The sequence below is a fragment of the Lutzomyia longipalpis genome, chromosome 3, assembly GCF_024334085.1.
Source record: "Lutzomyia longipalpis isolate SR_M1_2022 chromosome 3, ASM2433408v1".
Lineage (NCBI taxonomy): Eukaryota > Metazoa > Arthropoda > Insecta > Diptera > Psychodidae > Lutzomyia > Lutzomyia longipalpis.
In genome coordinates, this window is record NC_074709.1 from 15,445,160 (window position 1) to 15,467,438 (window position 22,279).

General features: G+C 34.8%; 1 protein-coding gene and 1 long non-coding RNA gene across 2 annotated transcripts; both read left to right on the forward strand.

Annotated features, from left to right (window-relative positions):
- The first annotated feature begins 279 nt into the window (after positions 1-279).
- Positions 280-5,478, forward strand: LOC129793432 (uncharacterized). The gene is made up of 2 exons (XM_055833442.1): positions 280-367; positions 4,805-5,478. Exons 1-2 carry the CDS (start codon positions 303-305, stop codon positions 5,088-5,090), a joined length of 351 nt encoding a protein of 116 aa, XP_055689417.1. The 5' UTR covers positions 280-302; the 3' UTR covers positions 5,091-5,478.
- A 37-nt stretch (positions 5,479-5,515) lies between these two features.
- Positions 5,516-20,334, forward strand: LOC129793442 (uncharacterized). The gene is made up of 5 exons (XR_008750912.1): positions 5,516-5,928; positions 10,101-10,385; positions 14,557-14,841; positions 19,296-19,878; positions 20,135-20,334. It is a non-coding gene; the product is annotated as an uncharacterized LOC129793442 (long non-coding RNA).
- Positions 20,335-22,279: the final 1,945 nt, after the last annotated feature.

The following is a 22,279-nucleotide window of genomic DNA, read 5'->3' on the forward strand; positions in this document are numbered from 1 at the left end:
AAATTTCATCGCGATCGGACAAACGGTGTGGATTTGTATAGAAAAGTCGGAACGACGATTACCAACAAACAGGCCTTTCTTTATTATATAGATAGGATCTAGAAACAAACAAAATATGACTGAAATAAACTAATAGAATCGTGGATATTTTTTCCGCTATCGCAGAGTCTAATCTAAATTATATGATATACGACATGTAATATGACATTTATAGGACATGTCTTATGTATCAATTTTATGCAAGAAAAAAATCTTTTGGAGGGGAAATTTTATGTTCCTGAGCCTTTTTAAGTGCCTAGAAAATGTTGGAATGTTTGGAAGACAAACAAGAGACGCTTCCAGAGCAGATAAACTTTGAGGATTTCACGTAAGTTTCTGTGAAAGATTTTTTTTTGAAAAATTTCATTTTTGAAATTTATTTGTAAGAACTTTTAAGTAGGTATCTTCAAAGTGAAAGAAAAGAATTCTTGAGTTAATTTGTTGAGAAAAAAATTCTAAAGAATTCTTGAATAGAGAGTGAGATAAGTTTGGTACTAAATATTTAGGACTTTAGACTTTTCATTGAATTATTATTATTCAAATAATTAATTTTGTAATTTCAAATTTTGATTTTTTTTTCTATTTTAGGGTGATGCGTAATGCCGTACGAAAATCTCAATCCGTCAGTAAGGTGAAAAAGGAAGGTCAAGAGCAGACGCCGGAGCAACAGAAGCAGCAAGTTGAGGAAGGTGGTGAACCCAATAAGGTGGAGAAAGCTGCTCAGGAGACAGTTGAAACGCCGTAAAGAATATGATTGAGTTCAGAAGGGTAGGAAATTAATTTGTTTCGACTTAGAAAGAACTAATTCAACTTCTATAGGATACCACTCAAGCTTGTTTTATATTTAAAAAAAATTGATAAAAAAATTTTATGAATTTCAGAGAGATAAGTTTGTTCCTAAATATTTGTCTAAAAATTCGATACTAAAAAAACCTTACTGTACAAAATTCTATCTTAAAATTTCTTTAGCTGCAATTCAACGTATTATTAATATCTTTGTGATTTCCCTTATTTCAGTTTTTTTTTTTAAACTACTTTTAACTTATTTTACGATAATAATATAAATCTCCATTAATGATTGTTACTTGAACGAATTAAGGAATTTTTTTTCTTTATAGCTGCCCAGGTGCTTCCATGTTTGTCTTCAAGTTACCAAATGGTGAGAATATTCTCCACACAGGAGATTTTCGGGCTGGAAATGTTTCCAATTCTACCTCGATACAACGTAAGTTAAAAGAACTTTAATTATTATTATTATTTTAAATGCAACCCATCCAAAAATTAACATAAAATCAACTATAAAATGAGCATGATCAGAAATACTGCAAATTATCTATATAGCATATTTCCTGAAATGATTGTTTGTGGAAACGGCAGGGCCGATGGTGATAAAATGGAGGTAGAGGGCCTCAATATGGATCTACCTGCTGAAGGTTCAGATAAAGGGTTTTTTTTATATTAAAAATATTTCGGGGGTACTGTATTATTCAGCCCCCCTCCCTCTCCCGACTAATATCACATATTATAGATTTAAATGGAATTTGCTCACACGGGTTTGGGGGCTCAGGTTGGTTTTTTATGCACATCTACCTATATAATGAAGAAAGGTAATCGTATCTATACAGTTCCTTATATCAGGTGGTTTCCAGTGGCCGTATTCATTTTCCCCCCAAAGGCCCCCTTCAGGTAGCCCCCATATAAGGTTCATGCATTTTTTGCGAATTTTTGGGATTTTATAAGTGACTCTTTTGGGATTTATAAGTGGCTCTAATCTACTTATAAACCATCATATTTTTTTTCACTAAAATTTGCGCTGAGCGCAACAAATCCCCGCGAAGCGGGGTGGGGAAAATTAGAGCGAAGCGACAATTTACCTCGTCATAATATAATTTTTATATGCTACTGCAACTCATGGTTATAACGAGTGATTTTAAAAGCTTTTTTGCAACCCTTTTTTTTAATCCTTTGAAACAAAACTTAGGTATAAAATGATTAATTTTAAAACTTTTTGCAGATATTTATCATCTCAAACAATCTTGCCCAGTCAGGATGAAAATATTGATATGGCTATAGAGGAGCCTTCTTTCTTCTATTTTCTTACGAAAAAATGCTAATTTTTGCAATCGGAGGTTAGAGATATCTTATATGCCTACATATAACGTGTCATAAGACTTTTGTATGTCATATCTTACGTATGTTTTCTGGATTTTATCAATTTTATGCAAAAAATTATGTTTTAGAGATTAACTTTTTAACCCCCTGAATTTGTGTTGGTTAGTAGAAAATTATTTTTCTGAACTACCCTGTGATTCATTTACGGGAATAATTATTCATTCCTCAGTGAAAAATCTGCGATTCCCAGAAATTATTTGGCTCAATTTTTGTCAATTACGGGAATTCGCAGAGTATTTTTTTTCTTCACCGTTAATTTTTTATAATAGCTTTTGCTACTTTCATTTTTTTTTTTTGAAATCTTTTATTTGCACTTTGAAAGATTTTTTTTTCTTTTCCGCGTTTTCTTTTTTTTATTAGAAGAGAGATGGGTTTTGTATTTTATTCCGAATCTTTATAATTTTGCGGAATTCTTCTAAATTAAATTTTTGCTGAATTTAGAGCCTTTCTAGGGATGAACGGGAAACATTTAGCGACAGTTTTTCCCCTATAATCTCTAGCCGCGAAAGTGCGGAACAATTTAATAAAATTTAAAAATTACTAAGAGCCTTTTTGGGGACGAATGGAAAGCATTCTGTGGCAAATGTTTTCCCCCCAAAACCTCTAGTTTTTCTTGCATAACCAGGATGAATGAAAAGGTCAAAATGAATGTTATCGACAGGCCTTTTCCCTGGGAAATGCATCAGAAATTAATAATATTTTACAATTTTCTTTCTTTTTTTTTATTATAATTTTTTCCTTAATTATTGGTGATATTTTCTGACATTTTGTGCTCGTATGTGTGGTTTAATTCAGTCCCTTCACTCACACCTTATCTACCCTTTAAGCCTTTTAAGCGCTGCCAATTTACGTTCATTTTCTTTCTTATTAAATTTTAATTTATTTCAAATCACAATCTATTTTCTTTATTTTTTTTCCTCAATATCTTCCTGATTCTTGATCTTGCCTTTTATGTAATTGATCGTTCAGGTACTATCGCTTTAATTTATTTTTGCAAGGATATCTGATAGGAAGAGTTTTGCATTCTCTTTAAATTCCATCTGCTTAATGGTAGTTACTGATATCCTTGGTAAGCTTTTCTTTGTATAGCACGAGACCTCTCGCGTCCATTGCGACTTTATTATGGTTCTTTAGTAACCACCCCCGCTGCGAAGTGGTACCCTCCTTCCGCGGGAAGATCAGCTTTGTCTGATTTTTCGGTGAAAATTCTTTTCTTTATAAAGATTTCCCGGGAAATTATCGGGATTCGTCCTGAAGTTTCACTGTGGTTCTTGGAACGAGATGTTGACTGTGTTCCCTCTTTCCAGATCCAACCGAATACCCTTGAGATGGTGGACCTTGTTGTCCCTTTTCTCATTCTTCAGGTGTGGATTTTCCGCCCAAGTTTTGGCTCGTGTGGAACTCAATGTCTTTTCCAAGAGTTTAATTTTGTTAACTCTTTCCTTTCTAGATTCCTCTGCCATATTATCCTGCAACTTTATTTTTGTATTTTAATTTCTTCTTCATAAGCAGTTAGTTCGATTATGTTGGGCGCCATAAATATATACCAACCCTCCCATTGAAAGACAGGGTGGTTATATTTAAAATGATTTTGTGGTGTTTTATTTTATAATTAATTTTTGTTGGTGAAATATTAAAAGAAAATTTGAAACTAAAATTATAAGTGACCCATGAAATATTGAACATTGTTTTTTCACCTTTGAAACGAATCGATTCTTCTAAAGAGCTCTCGCGACTAAAAATTCCTCAAAAATTGTGAAAAAGACTTTAAAAATATAAAAAACTATTAAAATAAGTGAATTAGTGAAAGACGTGATACATGCAATTAGTGGTGAGTCTACATTTTTATTACAATTTTTATAAATAATTAAGTTTTTAATCTTTGTGTTTGTATAATTTATTATACACATAATTTGTTATTTTTGCAATCGGAGGTTAGAGATATCTCATATGACTTACGTATAACGTGTCATAAGACATGTTAATAAGTAAGTGTTTGAGGTAGCTTCGGATCGCAGTCAATAATAATGCAAGCTTATTTTATGCTAAATAGCGACGTTTCGCTAATAGATTTAATTAGCATCATCACAAACACAACATTACACAGTCGTTAAAAAAGTTCCCTTAATAAGTAAGTTTTATGGATTTTATCAATTTTATGCAAAAATTTATGTTTTAGAGATGAAATTCTATTTTCTTGACCTTTATATAAGACTTTTTGATGCATTTATATAGTTTTTCTCCTTTTTCTGAAAGAAAATTTGGAAAAAATAAAAATTATGTGCAAAATTGGTGTTTCCGCAAAATTTCGGCACGGCGCTAGTGTTTGTGAAAAAAAGTGCAAAAAAGGTGAAACACTGATGCTGTGAAGGCCCTATGGATATAATGTGCGCGGTCGTAAAATATTAAAACAAAAAAAATCACAATTTTTTGTGGAAATTGGCAATGTAAGTATGTTTTTCTAAAGAATTCTTGAATAGAGAGTGAGATAAGTTTGTTACTAAATATTTAGGACTTTAGACTTTTCATTGAATTATTATTATTCAAATAATTAATTTTGTAATTTCAAATTTTGATTTTTTTTCTATTTTAGGGTGATGCGTAATGCCGTACGTGAATCTCAATCCGACAGTAAGGTGAAAAGGGAAGGTCAAGGGCAGAAGCCGGAGCAACAGAAGCAGCAAGTTGAGGAAGGTGGTGAACCCAATAAGGTGGAGAAAGCTGCTCAGGAGACAGTTGAAACGCCTTCGATGCCTGAGACGCAGGAAGAGAAGAAGCCAGAATCGACAACAGATACCAGTTGTGAAGGAAGCAACAACGGTGAAGGTGCAAACAGGTATCTTTCACTGTGTTATCACGAGAATGGCAACGACAATTGAAGAGAACCTCCAGGAAGACAATTTTCTATACCATCGTGTGAGGGATGTCAACATTCGATGTGACCTTGCGGAACAGAATTTCGGCATGACAAAGTTGCAGGACATCTAGAGGAAGGAGCAACGCGGTGGTATTAAAGATGCCATTGCAGGGCAGCGGAAACTCAAGGAGGATGACAAGAAGGAATTAACGGATCTCCTTGATTGTCATTTCTGATCCGGAGAAGCAGCCAATTAAGTCAGTGTCCTGGAAGACAAACAAGAGACGCTTCCAGAGCAGATAAACTTTGAGGATTTCACGTAAGTTTCTGTGAAAGATTTTTTTAGAAAAAAATTTATTCTTAAGAACTTTTGAGAACTTCAAGAAATTCAAAGTGAAAGAACAGAACTCTTGAGTTAATTTGTTGAAAAAGAAAGATCTTTTTCTCTTTAAAGAATTCTTGAATAGAGAGTGAGAGAAGTTTGTTACTAAATATTTAGGACTTTTCATTGAATTATTTTTAAACAAATAATTATTAGTTTTGTAATGAAAAATTTGATTTCCTTCCTATTTTAGGGTGACGCGTAATGTTGTACGAAAATCTCAATCCGTCAGTAAGGTGAAAAAGGAAGGTCAAGAGCAGAAGCCGGAGCAATAGAAGCAGCAAGTTGAGGAAGGTGGTGAACCCAATAAGGTGGAGAAAGCTGCTCAGGAGACAGTTGAAACGCCTTCTATGCCGGAGACGCAGGAAGAGAAGAAGCCAGAATCGACCACAGATGCCAGTTGTGAAGAAAGCAACAACGGTGCACCGTGTGCGTGAATAGATGCATGAATTTTCACGTGGGTACCACCACGTGAAAGGTGAGAAAATTTCGATTTTAATGCTTTTTTTTTTATTTTTTCAAATCCTCCCACAAAAAACCCCCTGAAAATTCATTTTCTTTTTCATTCACTCTTTTTTCGCCTATGAAAAAATTCTTTTGACACCTCGCTCACCTAAAGTATTGAATAAAATTAAAAAAAAAAAAAATTTTCACGAGTGGAAAGGGGGGAAATGTAGGTGTCCAAAGTGCCTCTATTTATTTAAATATCCAAAAATTAACATAAAATCAACTATAAAATGAGCATGATCAGAAATACTGCAAATTATCTATATAGCATATTTCCTGAAATGATTGTTTGTAGAAACGGCAGGGCCGATGGTGATAAAATGGAGATAGAGGGCCTCAATATGGATCTACCTGCTGAAGGTTCAGATAAAGGGTGTTTTTTATATTAAAAATATTTCGGGGGTACTGTATTATTCAGCCCCCCTCCCTCTCCCGACTAATATCACATATTATAGATTTAAATGGAATTTGCTCACACGGGTTTGGGGGCTCAGGTTGGTTTTTTATGCACATCTACCGATATAATAAAGAAAGGTAATCGTATCTATACAGTTCCTTATATCAGGTGGTTTCCAGTGGCCGTATCCATTTTCCCCCCAAAGCCCCCCTTCAGGTAGCCCCCATTATAAGGTTCATGCATTTTTTGCGAATTTTTGGGATTTTATAAGTGACTCTTTTGGGATTTATAAGTGGCTCTAATCTACTTATAAACCATCATATTTTTTTTCACTAAAATTTGCGCTGAGTGCAACAAATCCCCGCGAAGCGGGGTGGGGAAAATTGGAGCGAAGCGACAATTTACCTCGTCATAATATAATTTTTATATACTACTGCAACTCATGGTTATAACGAGTGATTTTAAAAGCTTTTTTACAACCCTTTTTAGCTGTGATTCTTTCGAAGAAAATTTTTTAATCCTTTGAAACAAAACTTAGGTATAAAATGATTAATTTTAAAACTTTTTGCAGATATTTATCATCTCAAATAATCTTGTCCAGTCAGGATGAAAATATTGATATGGCTATAGAGGAGCCTTCTTTCTTCTATTTTCTTACGAAAAAAAAATGCTAATTTTTGCAATCGGAGGTTAGAGATATCTTATATGCCTACATATAACGTGTCATAAGACTTTTGTATGTCATGTCTTACGTATGTTTTATGGATTTTATCAATTTTATGCAAAAAATTATGTTTTAGAGATTAACTTTTTAACCCCCTGTATTTGTGTTGGTTAGTAGAAAATTATTTTTCTGAACTACCCTGTGATTCATTTACGGGAATAATTATTCATTCCTCAGTGAAAAATCTGCGATTCCCAGAAATTATTTGGCTCATTTTTTGTCAATTACGGGAATTCGCAGAGTAATTTTTTTCTTCACCGTTAATTTTTTATAATAGCTTTTGCTACTTTCATTTTTTTTTTCAGATCTTTTATTTGCACTTTGAAAGATTTTTTTTTCTTTTCTGCGTTTTCTTTTTTTTTTATTAGAAGAGAGATGGGTTTTGTATTTTATTCCGAATCTTTATAATTTTGCGGAATTCTTCTAAATTAAATTTTTGCTGAATTTAGAGCTTTTTTAGGGATGAACGGGAAACATTTAGCGACAGTTTTTCCCCTATAACCTCTAGCCGTGAAAGTGCGGTACAATTTAATTAAATTTAAAAATTACTAAGAGCCTTTTTGGGGACGAATGGAAAGCATTCTGTGGCAAATGTTTTCCCCCCAAAACCTCTAGTTTTTCTTGCATAACCAGGATGAATGAAAAGGTCAAAATGAATGTTATCGACAGGCCTTTTCCCTGGGAAATGCATCAGAAATTAATAATATTTTGCAATTTTCTTTCTTTTTTTTTATTATAATTTTTTCCTTAATTATTGGTGATATTTTCTGACATTTTGTGCTCGTATTTGTGGTTTAATTCAGCCCCTTCACTCACACCTTATCTACCCTTTAAGCCTTTTAAGCGCTGCCAATTTACGTTCATTTTCTTTCTTATTAAATAAATTTTAATTTATCTCAAATCACAATCTATTTTCTTTTTTTTTCCTCGATATCTTCCTGACTCTTGATCTTGCCTTTTATGCAATTGATCGTTCAGGTACTATCGCTTTAATTTATTTTTGCAAGGATATCTGATAGGAAGAGTTTTGCATTCTCTTTAAATTCCATCTGCTTAATGGTAGTTACTGATATCCTTGGTAAGCTTTTCTTTGTATAGCACGAGACCTCTCGCGTCCATTGCGACTTTATTATGGTTCTTTAGTAACCCCCCCGCGGGAAGATCAGCTTTGTCTGATTTTTCGGTGAAAATTCTTTTCTTTATAAAGATTTTCCGGGAAATTATCGGGATTCGTCCTGAAGTTTCACTGTGGTTCTTGGAACGAGATGTTGACTGTGTTCCCTCCTTCCAGATCCAACCGAATACCCTTGAGATGGTGGACCTTGTTGTCTCTTTTCTCATTCTTCAGGTGTGGATTTTCCGCCCAAGTTTTGGCTCGTGTGGAACTCAATGTATTTTCCAAGAGTTTAATTTTGTTAACTCTTTCCTTTCTAGATTTCTCTGCCATAATATCCTGCAACTTTATTTTTGTATTTTAATTTCTTCTTCATAAGCAGTTAGTTCGATTATGTTGGGCGCCATAAATATATACCAACCCTCCCATTGAAAGACAGGGTGGTTATATTTAAAATGATTTTGTGGTGTTTTATTTTATAATTAATTTTTGTTGGTGAAATATTAAAAGAAAATTTGAAACTAAAATTATAAGTGACCCATGAAATATTGAACATTGTTTTTTCACCTTTGAAACGAATCGATTCTTCTAAAGAGCTCTTGCGAGTAAAAATTCCTCAAAAATTGTGAAAAAGACTTTAAAAATATTAAAAAAACTATTAAAATAAGTGAATTAGTGAAAGACGTGATACATGCAATTAGTGGTGAGTCTACATTTTTATTACAATTTTTATAAATAATTAAGTTTTTAATCTTTGTGTTTGTATAATTTATTATACACATAATTTGTTATTTTTGCAATCGGAGGTTAGAGATATCTCATATGACTTACGTATAACGTGTCATAAGACATGTTAATAAGTATGTTTTATGGATTTTATCAATTTTATGCAAAAATTTATGTTTTAGAGATGAAATTCTATTTTCTTGACCTTTATATAAGACTTTTTGATGCATTTATATAGTTTTTCTCCTTTTTCTGAAAGAAAATTTGGAAAAATAAAAATTATGTGCAAAATTGGTGTTTCCGCAAAATTTCGGCACGGCGCTAGTGTTTGTGAAAAAAAGTGCAAAAAAGGTGAAACGCTGATGCTGTGATGGCCCTATGGATATGATGTGCGCGGCCGTAAAATATTAAAACAAAAAAAATCACAATTTTTTGTGGAAATTGGCAATGTAAGTATGTTTTTCTTCTATTATCTTGTATATAATAAGATGATTGTGTGATGGAAGATAAACTGATAAGAGAAGAAGCCAGAATCGACCACAGATGCCAGTTGTGAAGGAAGCAACAACGGTGAAGGTGCAAACAGGTGTCTTCCACTGTGTTATCACGAGAATGGCAACGACAATTGAAGAGAACCTCCAGGAAGACAATTTTCTATACCATCGTGTGAGGGATGTCAACATTCGATGTGACCTTGCGGAACACAATTTCGGCATGACAAAGTTGCAGGACATCTAGAGGAAGGAGCAACGAGGTGGTATTAAAGATGCCATTGCAGGGCAGCGGAAACTCAAGGAGGATGACAAGAAGGAATTAACGGATCTCCTTGATTGTCATTTCTGATCCGGAGAAGCAGCCAATTAAGTCAGTGTCCCGGAAGACAAACAAGAGACGCTTCCTGAGCAGATAAACTTTGAGGATTTCACGTAAGTTTCTGTGAAAGATTTTTTTAGAAAAAAAATTATTCTTAAGAACTTTTGAGAACTTCAAGAAATTCAAAGTGAAAGAACAGAACTCTTGAGTTAATTTGTTGAAAAAGAAAGATCTTTTTCTCTTTAAAGAATTCTTGAATAGAGAGTGAGAGAAGTTTGTTACTAAATATTTAGGACTTTTCATTGAATTATTTTTAAACAAATAATTATTAGTTTTGTAATGAAAAATTTGATTTCCTTCCTATTTTAGGGTGACGCGTAATGCTGTACGAAAATCTCAATCCGTCAGTAAGGTGAAAAAGGAAGGTCAAGAGCAGAAGCCGGAGCAATAGAAGCAGCAAGTTGAGGAAGGTGGTGAACCCAATAAGGTGGAGAAAGCTGCTCAGGAGACAGTTGAAACGCCTTCTATGCCGGAGACGCAGGAAGAGAAGAAGCCAGAATCGACCACAGATGCCAGTTGTGAAGAAAGCAACAACGGTGCACCGTGTGCGTGAATAGATGCATGAATTTTCACGTGGGTACCACCACGTGAAAGGTGAGAAAATTTCGATTTTTATGCTTTTTTTTTTATTTTTTCAAATCCTCCCACAAAAAACCCCCTGAAAATTCATTTTCTTTTTCATTCACTCTTTTTTCGCCTATGAAAAAATTCTTTTGACACCTCGCTCACCTAAAGTATTGAATAAAATTAAAAAAAAAAAAATTTTCACGAGTGGAAAGGGGGGAAATGTAGGTGTCCAAAGTGCCTCTATTTATTTAAATATCCAAAAATTAACATAAAATCAACTATAAAATGAGCATGATCAGAAATACTGCAAATTATCTATATAGCATATTTCCTGAAATGATTGTTTGTAGAAACGGCAGGGCCGATGGTGATAAAATGGAGATAGAGGGCCTCAATATGGATCTACCTGCTGAAGGTTCAGATAAAGGGTGTTTTTTATATTAAAAATATTTCGGGGGTACTGTATTATTCAGCCCCCCTCCCTCTCCCGACTAATATCACATATTATAGATTTAAATGGAATTTGCTCACACGGGTTTGGGGGCTCAGGTTGGTTTTTTATGCACATCTACCGATATAATAAAGAAAGGTAATCGTATCTATACAGTTCCTTATATCAGGTGGTTTCCAGTGGCCGTATCCATTTTCCCCCCAAAGCCCCCCTTCAGGTAGCCCCCATTATAAGGTTCATGCATTTTTTGCGAATTTTTGGGATTTTATAAGTGACTCTTTTGGGATTTATAAGTGGCTCTAATCTACTTATAAACCATCATATTTTTTTTCACTAAAATTTGCGCTGAGTGCAACAAATCCCCGCGAAGCGGGGTGGGGAAAATTGGAGCGAAGCGACAATTTACCTCGTCATAATATAATTTTTATATACTACTGCAACTCATGGTTATAACGAGTGATTTTAAAAGCTTTTTTACAACCCTTTTTAGCTGTGATTCTTTCGAAGAAAATTTTTTAATCCTTTGAAACAAAACTTAGGTATAAAATGATTAATTTTAAAACTTTTTGCAGATATTTATCATCTCAAATAATCTTGTCCAGTCAGGATGAAAATATTGATATGGCTATAGAGGAGCCTTCTTTCTTCTATTTTCTTACGAAAAAAAAATGTTAATTTTTGCAATCGGAGGTTAGAGATATCTTATATGCCTACATATAACGTGTCATAAGACTTTTGTATGTCATGTCTTACGTATGTTTTATGGATTTTATCAATTTTATGCAAAAAATTATGTTTTAGAGATTAACTTTTTAACCCCCTGTATTTGTGTTGGTTAGTAGAAAATTATTTTTCTGAACTACCCTGTGATTCATTTACGGGAATAATTATTCATTCCTCAGTGAAAAATCTGCGATTCCCAGAAATTATTTGGCTCATTTTTTGTCAATTACGGGAATTCGCAGAGTAATTTTTTTCTTCACCGTTAATTTTTTATAATAGCTTTTGCTACTTTCATTTTTTTTTTCAGATCTTTTATTTGCACTTTGAAAGATTTTTTTTTCTTTTCTGCGTTTTCTTTTTTTTTTATTAGAAGAGAGATGGGTTTTGTATTTTATTCCGAATCTTTATAATTTTGCGGAATTCTTCTAAATTAAATTTTTGCTGAATTTAGAGCTTTTTTAGGGATGAACGGGAAACATTTAGCGACAGTTTTTCCCCTATAACCTCTAGCCGTGAAAGTGCGGTACAATTTAATTAAATTTAAAAATTACTAAGAGCCTTTTTGGGGACGAATGGAAAGCATTCTGTGGCAAATGTTTTCCCCCCAAAACCTCTAGTTTTTCTTGCATAACCAGGATGAATGAAAAGGTCAAAATGAATGTTATCGACAGGCCTTTTCCCTGGGAAATGCATCAGAAATTAATAATATTTTGCAATTTTCTTTCTTTTTTTTTATTATAATTTTTTCCTTAATTATTGGTGATATTTTCTGACATTTTGTGCTCGTATTTGTGGTTTAATTCAGCCCCTTCACTCACACCTTATCTACCCTTTAAGCCTTTTAAGCGCTGCCAATTTACGTTCATTTTCTTTCTTATTAAATAAATTTTAATTTATCTCAAATCACAATCTATTTTCTTTTTTTTTCCTCGATATCTTCCTGACTCTTGATCTTGCCTTTTATGCAATTGATCGTTCAGGTACTATCGCTTTAATTTATTTTTGCAAGGATATCTGATAGGAAGAGTTTTGCATTCTCTTTAAATTCCATCTGCTTAATGGTAGTTACTGATATCCTTGGTAAGCTTTTCTTTGTATAGCACGAGACCTCTCGCGTCCATTGCGACTTTATTATGGTTCTTTAGTAACCCCCCCGCGGGAAGATCAGCTTTGTCTGATTTTTCGGTGAAAATTCTTTTCTTTATAAAGATTTTCCGGGAAATTATCGGGATTCGTCCTGAAGTTTCACTGTGGTTCTTGGAACGAGATGTTGACTGTGTTCCCTCCTTCCAGATCCAACCGAATACCCTTGAGATGGTGGACCTTGTTGTCTCTTTTCTCATTCTTCAGGTGTGGATTTTCCGCCCAAGTTTTGGCTCGTGTGGAACTCAATGTATTTTCCAAGAGTTTAATTTTGTTAACTCTTTCCTTTCTAGATTTCTCTGCCATAATATCCTGCAACTTTATTTTTGTATTTTAATTTCTTCTTCATAAGCAGTTAGTTCGATTATGTTGGGCGCCATAAATATATACCAACCCTCCCATTGAAAGACAGGGTGGTTATATTTAAAATGATTTTGTGGTGTTTTATTTTATAATTAATTTTTGTTGGTGAAATATTAAAAGAAAATTTGAAACTAAAATTATAAGTGACCCATGAAATATTGAACATTGTTTTTTCACCTTTGAAACGAATCGATTCTTCTAAAGAGCTCTTGCGAGTAAAAATTCCTCAAAAATTGTGAAAAAGACTTTAAAAATATTAAAAAAACTATTAAAATAAGTGAATTAGTGAAAGACGTGATACATGCAATTAGTGGTGAGTCTACATTTTTATTACAATTTTTATAAATAATTAAGTTTTTAATCTTTGTGTTTGTATAATTTATTATACACATAATTTGTTATTTTTGCAATCGGAGGTTAGAGATATCTCATATGACTTACGTATAACGTGTCATAAGACATGTTAATAAGTATGTTTTATGGATTTTATCAATTTTATGCAAAAATTTATGTTTTAGAGATGAAATTCTATTTTCTTGACCTTTATATAAGACTTTTTGATGCATTTATATAGTTTTTCTCCTTTTTCTGAAAGAAAATTTGGAAAAATAAAAATTATGTGCAAAATTGGTGTTTCCGCAAAATTTCGGCACGGCGCTAGTGTTTGTGAAAAAAAGTGCAAAAAAGGTGAAACGCTGATGCTGTGATGGCCCTATGGATATGATGTGCGCGGCCGTAAAATATTAAAACAAAAAAAATCACAATTTTTTGTGGAAATTGGCAATGTAAGTATGTTTTTCTTCTATTATCTTGTATATAATAAGATGATTGTGTGATGGAAGATAAACTGATAAGAGAAGAAGCCAGAATCGACCACAGATGCCAGTTGTGAAGGAAGCAACAACGGTGAAGGTGCAAACAGGTGTCTTCCACTGTGTTATCACGAGAATGGCAACGACAATTGAAGAGAACCTCCAGGAAGACAATTTTCTATACCATCGTGTGAGGGATGTCAACATTCGATGTGACCTTGCGGAACACAATTTCGGCATGACAAAGTTGCAGGACATCTAGAGGAAGGAGCAACGAGGTGGTATTAAAGATGCCATTGCAGGGCAGCGGAAACTCAAGGAGGATGACAAGAAGGAATTAACGGATCTCCTTGATTGTCATTTCTGATCCGGAGAAGCAGCCAATTAAGTCAGTGTCCCGGAAGACAAACAAGAGACGCTTCCTGAGCAGATAAACTTTGAGGATTTCACGTAAGTTTCTGTGAAAGATTTTTTTAGAAAAAAAATTATTCTTAAGAACTTTTGAGAACTTCAAGAAATTCAAAGTGAAAGAACAGAACTCTTGAGTTAATTTGTTGAAAAAGAAAGATCTTTTTCTCTTTAAAGAATTCTTGAATAGAGAGTGAGAGAAGTTTGTTACTAAATATTTAGGACTTTTCATTGAATTATTTTTAAACAAATAATTATTAGTTTTGTAATGAAAAATTTGATTTCCTTCCTATTTTAGGGTGACGCGTAATGCTGTACGAAAATCTCAATCCGTCAGTAAGGTGAAAAAGGAAGGTCAAGAGCAGAAGCCGGAGCAATAGAAGCAGCAAGTTGAGGAAGGTGGTGAACCCAATAAGGTGGAGAAAGCTGCTCAGGAGACAGTTGAAACGCCTTCTATGCCGGAGACGCAGGAAGAGAAGAAGCCAGAATCGACCACAGATGCCAGTTGTGAAGAAAGCAACAACGGTGCACCGTGTGCGTGAATAGATGCATGAATTTTCACGTGGGTACCACCACGTGAAAGGTGAGAAAATTTCGATTTTAATGCTTTTTTTTTATTTTTTCAAATCCTCCCACAAAAAACCCCCTGAAAATTCATTTTCTTTTTCATTCACTCTTTTTTCGCCTATGAAAAAATTCTTTTGACACCTCGCTCACCTAAAGTATTGAATAAAATTAAAAAAAAAATTTCATGAATGGAAAGGGGGGAAAATGTAGATATCCAAAGTGCCTCTATTTATTTAAATATCCAAAAATTAACATAAAATCAACTATAAAATGAGCATGATCAGAAATACTGCAAATTATCTATATAGCATATTTCCTGAAATGATTGTTTGTAGAAACGGCAGGGCCGATGGTGATAAAATGGAGATAGAGGGCCTCAATATGGATCTACCTGCTGAAGGTTCAGATAAAGGGTTTTTTTTATATTAAAAATATTTCGGGGGTACTGTATTATTCAGCCCCCCTCCCTCTCCCGACTAATATCACATATTATAGATTTAAATGGAATTTGCTCACACGGGTTTGGGGGCTCAGGTTGGTTTTTTATGCACATCTACCTATATAATAAAGAAAGGTAATCGTATCTATACAGTTCCTTATATCAGGTGGTTTCCAGTGGCCGTATCCATTTTCCCCCCAAAGCCCCCCTTCAGGTAGCCCCCATATAAGGTTCATGCATTTTTTGCGAATTTTTGGGATTTTATAAGTGACTCTTTTGGGATTTATAAGTGGCTCTAATCTACTTATAAACCATCATATTTTTTTTCACTAAAATTTGCGCTGAGTGCAACAAATCCCCGCGAAGCGGGGTGGGGAAAATTGGAGCGAAGCGACAATTTACCTCGTCATAATATAATTTTTATATACTACTGCAACTCATGGTTATAACGAGTGATTTTAAAAGCTTTTTTACAACCCTTTTTAGCTGTGATTCTTTCGAAGAAAATTTTTTAATCCTTTGAAACAAGACTTAGGTATAAAATGATTAATTTTAAAACTTTTTGCAGATATTTATCATCTCAAATAATCTTGTCCAGTCAGGATGAAAATATTGATATGGCTATAGAGGAGCCTTCTTTCTTCTATTTTCTTACGAAAAAAAAATGCTAATTTTTGCAATCGGAGGTTAGAGATATCTTATATGCCTACATATAACGTGTCATAAGACTTTTGTATGTCATGTCTTACGTATGTTTTATGGATTTTATCAATTTTATGCAAAAAATTATGTTTTAGAGATTAACTTTTTAACCCTGAATTTGTGTTGTGTTAGTAGAAAATTATTTTTCTGAGCTACCCTGTGATTCATTTGCGGGAATAATTATTCATTCCTCAGTGAAAAATCTGCGATTCCCAGAAATTATTTGGCTCAATTTTTGTCAATTACGGGAATTCGCAGAGTAATTTTTTTCTTCACCGTTAATTTTTTTTATAATAGCTTTTACTACTTTCAATTTTTTTCAAATCTTTTATTTGCACTTTGAAAGATTTTTTTTTCTTTTCCGCGTTTTCTTTTTTTTATTAGAAGAGAGATGGGTTTTGTATTTTATTCCGAATCTTTATAATGTAGTTTTGTTACCCAGAGGTGTTCCAAATCCCCAACACCTCCCCTTTTAGCCTAGTGCTATTTATGCGTAAGAGGACTCTCTCTTCTCCCGTTGAGCACCGGTAGGAGTACCTTTCCTCTGATGGAGTTTGACCATCTTGGTTGGTACAAAACGTCGTATGATTCTCCGTGGAATCAATTGAGTAGTTCGCAATTGGGGTCGGTGCGAGGGAGTTGAGTCGGGGCGAGAGTTCTCCGTTCCCTGAGCCCCAAGTCGCGATTCTTCAATAATTTTGCGGAATTCTTGTAAATTAAATTTTTGCTGAATTTAGAGCCTTTCTAGGGATGAACGGGAAACATTTAGCGACAGTTTTTCCCCTATAACCTCTAGCCGCGAAAGTGTGGAACAATTTAATAAAATTTAAAAATTACTAAGAGCCTTTTTGGGGACGAATGGAAAGCATTCTGTGGCAAATGTTTTCCCCCAAAAACCTCTAATTTTTCTTGCATAACCAGGATGAATGAAAAGGTCAAAATGAATGTTATCGACAGGCCTTTTCCCTGGGAAATGCATCAGAAATTAATAATATTTTACAATTTTCTTTCTTTTTTTATTATAATTTTTTCCTTAATTATTGGTGATATTTTCTGACATTTTGTGCTCGTATGTGTGGTTTAATTCAGTCCCTTCACTCACACCTTATCTACCCTTTAAGCCTTTTAAGCGCTGCCAATTTACGTTCATTTTCTTTCTTATTAAATTTTAATTTATCTCAAATCACAATCTATTTTCTTTTTTTTTCCTCGATATCTTCCTGACTCTTGATCTTGCCTTTTATGTAATTGATCGTTCAGGTACTATCGCTTTAATTTATTTTTGCAAGGATATCTGATAGGAAGAGTTTTGCATTCTCTTTAAATTCCATCTGCTTAATGGTAGTTACTGATATCCTTGGTAAGCTTTTCTTTGTATAGCACGAGACCTCTCGCGTCCATTGCGACTTTATTATGGTTCTTTAGTAACCACCCCCGCTGCGAAGTGGTACCCTCCTTCCGCGGGAAGATCAGCTTTGTCTGATTTTTCGGTGAAAATTCTTTTCTTTATAAAGATTTCCCGGGAAATTATCGGGATTCGTCCTGAAGTTTCACTGTGGTTCTTGGAACGAGATGTTGACTGTGTTCCCTCCTTCCAGATCCAACCGAATACCCTTGAGATGGTGGACCTTGTTGTCCCTTTTCTCATTCTTCAGGTGTGGATTTTCCGCCCAAGTTTTGGCTCGTGTGGAACTCAATGTCTTTTCCAAGAGTTTAATTTTGTTAACTCTTTCCTTTCTAGATTCCTCTGCCATATTATCCTGCAACTTTATTTTTGTATTTTAATTTCTTCTTCATAAGCAGTTAGTTCGATTATGTTGGGCGCCATAAATATATACCAACCCTCCCATTGAAAGACAGGGTGGTTATATTTAAAATGATTTTGTGGTGTTTTATTTTATAATTAATTTTTGTTGGTGAAATATTAAAAGAAAATTTGAAACTAAAATTATAAGTGACCCATGAAATATTGAACATTGTTTTTTCACCTTTGAAACGAATCGATTCTTCTAAAGAGCTCTCGCGACTAAAAATTCCTCAAAAATTGTGAAAAAGACTTTAAAAATATTAAAAAACTATTAAAATAAGTGAATTAGTGAAAGACGTGATACATGCAATTAGTGGTGAGTCTACATTTTTATTACAATTTTTATAAATAATTAAGTTTTTAATCTTTGTGTTTGTATAATTTATTATACACATAATTTGTTATTTTTGCAATCGGAGGTTAGAGATATCTCATATGACTTACGTATAACGTGTCATAAGACATGTTAATAAGTATGTTTTATGGATTTTATCAATTTTATGCAAAAATTTATGTTTTAGAGATGAAATTCTATTTTCTTGACCTTTATATAAGACTTTTTGATGCATTTATATAGTTTTTCTCCTTTTTCTGAAAGAAAATTTGGAAAAAATAAAAATTATGTGCAAAATTGGTGTTTCCGCAAAATTTCGGCACGGCGCTAGTGTTTGTGAAAAAAAGTGCAAAAAAGGTGAAACGCTGATGCTGTGAAGGCCCTATGGATATAATGTGCGCGGTCGTAAAATATTAAAACAAAAAAAATCACAATTTTTTGTGGAAATTGGCAATGTAAGTATGTTTTTCTTCTATTATCTTGTATATAATAAGATGATTGTGTGATGGAAGATAAACTGATAAGAGAAGAAGCCAGAATCGACCACAGATGCCAGTTGTGAAGGAAGCAACAACGGTGAAGGTGCAAACAGGTGTCTTCCACTGTGTTATCACGAGAATGGCAACGACAATTGAAGAGAACCTCCAGGAAGACAATTTTCTATACCATCGTGTGAGGGATGTCAACATTCGATGTGACCTTGCGGAACACAATTTCGGCATGACAAAGTTGCAGGACATCTAGAGGAAGGAGCAACGAGGTGGTATTAAAGATGCCATTGCAGGGCAGCGGAAACTCAAGGAGGATGACAAGAAGGAATTAACGGATCTCCTTGATTGTCATTTCTGATCCGGAGAAGCAGCCAATTAAGTCAGTGTCCCGGAAGACAAACAAGAGACGCTTCCTGAGCAGATAAACTTTGAGGATTTCACGTAAGTTTCTGTGAAAGATTTTTTTAGAAAAAAAATTATTCTTAAGAACTTTTGAGAACTTCAAGAAATTCAAAGTGAAAGAACAGAACTCTTGAGTTAATTTGTTGAAAAAGAAAGATCTTTTTCTCTTTAAAGAATTCTTGAATAGAGAGTGAGAGAAGTTTGTTACTAAATATTTAGGACTTTTCATTGAATTATTTTTAAACAAATAATTATTAGTTTTGTAATGAAAAATTTGATTTCCTTCCTATTTTAGGGTGACGCGTAATGCTGTACGAAAATCTCAATCCGTCAGTAAGGTGAAAAAGGAAGGTCAAGAGCAGAAGCCGGAGCAACAGAAGCAGCAAGTTGAGGAAGGTGGTGAACCCAATAAGGTGGAGAAAGCTGCTCAGGAGACAGTTGAAACGCCTTCTATGCCGGAGACGCAGGAAGAGAAGAAGCCAGAATCGACCACAGATGCCAGTTGTGAAGGAAGCAACAACGGTGAAGGTGCAAACAGGTGTCTTTCACTGTGTTATCACGAGAATGGCAACGACAATTGAAGAGAACCTCCAGGAAGACAATTTTCTATACCATCGTGTGAGGGATGTCAACATTCGATGTGACCTTGCGGAACACAATTTCGGCATGACAAAGTTGCAGGACATCTAGAGGAAGGAGCAACGAGGTGGTATTAAAGATGCCATTGCAGGGCAGCGGAAACTCAAGGAGGATGACAAGAAGGAATTAACGGATCTCCTTGATTGTCATTTCTGATCCGGAGAAGCAGCCAATTAAGTCAGTGTCCCGGAAGACAAACAAGAGACGCTTCCTGAGCAGATAAACTTTGAGGATTTCACGTAAGTTTCTGTGAAAGATTTTTTTAGAAAAAAAATTATTCTTAAGAACTTTTGAGAACTTCAAGAAATTCAAAGTGAAAGAACAGAACTCTTGAGTTAATTTGTTGAAAAAGAAAGATCTTTTTCTCTTTAAAGAATTCTTGAATAGAGAGTGAGAGAAGTTTGTTACTAAATATTTAGGACTTTTCATTGAATTATTTTTAAACAAATAATTATTAGTTTTGTAATGAAAAATTTGATTTCCTTCCTATTTTAGGGTGACGCGTAATGCTGTACGAAAATCTCAATCCGTCAGTAAGGTGAAAAAGGAAGGTCAAGAGCAGAAGCCGGAGCAACAGAAGCAGCAAGTTGAGGAAGGTGGTGAACCCAATAAGGTGGAGAAAGCTGCTCAGGAGACAGTTGAAACGCCTTCTATGCCGGAGACGCAGGAAGAGAAGAAGCCAGAATCGACCACAGATGCCAATTGTGAAGGAAGCAACAACGGTGAAGGTGCAAATAGGTGTCTTTCACTGTGTTATCACGAGAATGGCAACGACAATTGAAGAGAACCTCCAGGAAGACAATTTTCTATACCATCGTGTGAGGGATGTCAACATTCGATGTGACCTTGCGGAACACAATTTCGGCATGACAAAGTTGCAGGCCATCTAGAGGAAGGAGCAACGAGGTGGTATTAAAGATGCCATTGCAGGGCAGCGGAAACTCAAGGAGGATGACAAGAAGGAATTAACGGATCTCCTTGATTGTCATTTCTGATCCGGAGAAGCAGCCAATTAAGTCAGTGTCCCGGAAGACAAACAAGAGACGCTTCCTGAGCAGATAAACTTTGAGGATTTCACGTAAGTTTCTGTGAAAGATTTTTTTAGAAAAAAAATTATTCTTAAGAACTTTTGAGAACTTCAAGAAATTCAAAGTGAAAGAACAGAACTCTTGAGTTAATTTGTTGAAAAAGAAAGATCTTTTTCTCTTTAAAGAATTCTTGAATAGAGAGTGAGAGAAGTTTGTTACTAAATATTTAGGACTTTTCATTGAATTATTTTTAAACAAATAATTATTAGTTTTGTAATGAAAAATTTGATTTCCTTCCTATTTTAGGGTGACGCGTAATGCTGTACGAAAATCTCAATCCGTCAGTAAGGTGAAAAAGGAAGGTCAAGAGCAGAAGCCGGAGCAACAGAAGCAGCAAGTTGAGGAAGGTGGTGAACCCAATAAGGTGGAGAAAGCTGCTCAGGAGACAGTTGAAACGCCTTCTATGCCGGAGACGCAGGAAGAGAAGAAGCCAGAATCGACCACAGATGCCAATTGTGAAGGAAGCAACAACGGTGAAGGTGCAAATAGGTGTCTTTCACTGTGTTATCACGAGAATGGCAACGACAATTGAAGAGAACCTCCAGGAAGACAATTTTCTATACCATCGTGTGAGGGATGTCAACATTCGATGTGACCTTGCGGAACACAATTTCGGCATGACAAAGTTGCAGGCCATCTAGAGGAAGGAGCAACGAGGTGGTATTAAAGATGCCATTGCAGGGCAGCGGAAACTCAAGGAGGATGACAAGAAGGAATTAACGGATCTCCTTGATTGTCATTTCTGATCCGGAGAAGCAGCCAATTAAGTCAGTGTCCCGGAAGACAAACAAGAGACGCTTCCTGAGCAGATAAACTTTGAGGATTTCACGTAAGTTTCTGTGAAAGATTTTTTTAGAAAAAAAATTATTCTTAAGAACTTTTGAGAACTTCAAGAAATTCAAAGTGAAAGAACAGAACTCTTGAGTTAATTTGTTGAAAAAGAAAGATCTTTTTCTCTTTAAAGAATTCTTGAATAGAGAGTGAGAGAAGTTTGTTACTAAATATTTAGGACTTTTCATTGAATTATTTTTAAACAAATAATTATTAGTTTTGTAATGAAAAATTTGATTTCCTTCCTATTTTAGGGTGACGCGTAATGCTGTACGAAAATCTCAATCCGTCAGTAAGGTGAAAAAGGAAGGTCAAGAGCAGAAGCCGGAGCAACAGAAGCAGCAAGTTGAGGAAGGTGGTGAACCCAATAAGGTGGAGAAAGCTGCTCAGGAGACAGTTGAAACGCCTTCTATGCCGGAGACGCAGGAAGAGAAGAAGCCAGAATCGACCACAGATGCCAGTTGTGAAGGAAGCAACAACGGTGAAGGTGCAAACAGGTGTCTTTCACTGTGTTATCACGAGAATGGCAACGACAATTGAAGAGAACCTCCAGGAAGACAATTTTCTATACCATCGTGTGAGGGATGTCAACATTCGATGTGACCTTGCGGAACACAATTTCGGCATGACAAAGTTGCAGGCCATCTAGAGGAAGGAGCAACGAGGTGGTATTAAAGATGCCATTGCAGGGCAGCGGAAACTCAAGGAGGATGACAAGAAG

Bases quoted from the DNA above. Each gene is read 5' to 3' on its own strand.
- LOC129793432 (XM_055833442.1), top strand. From the start codon at position 303: ATGTTGGAATGTTTGGAAGACAAACAAGAGACGCTTCCAGAGCAGATA. The intron at 368-4,804 runs GTAAGTTTCTGT...TTTCTATTTTAG, and splicing joins ATAAACTTTGAGGATTTCAC to GGTGATGCGTAATGCCGTAC.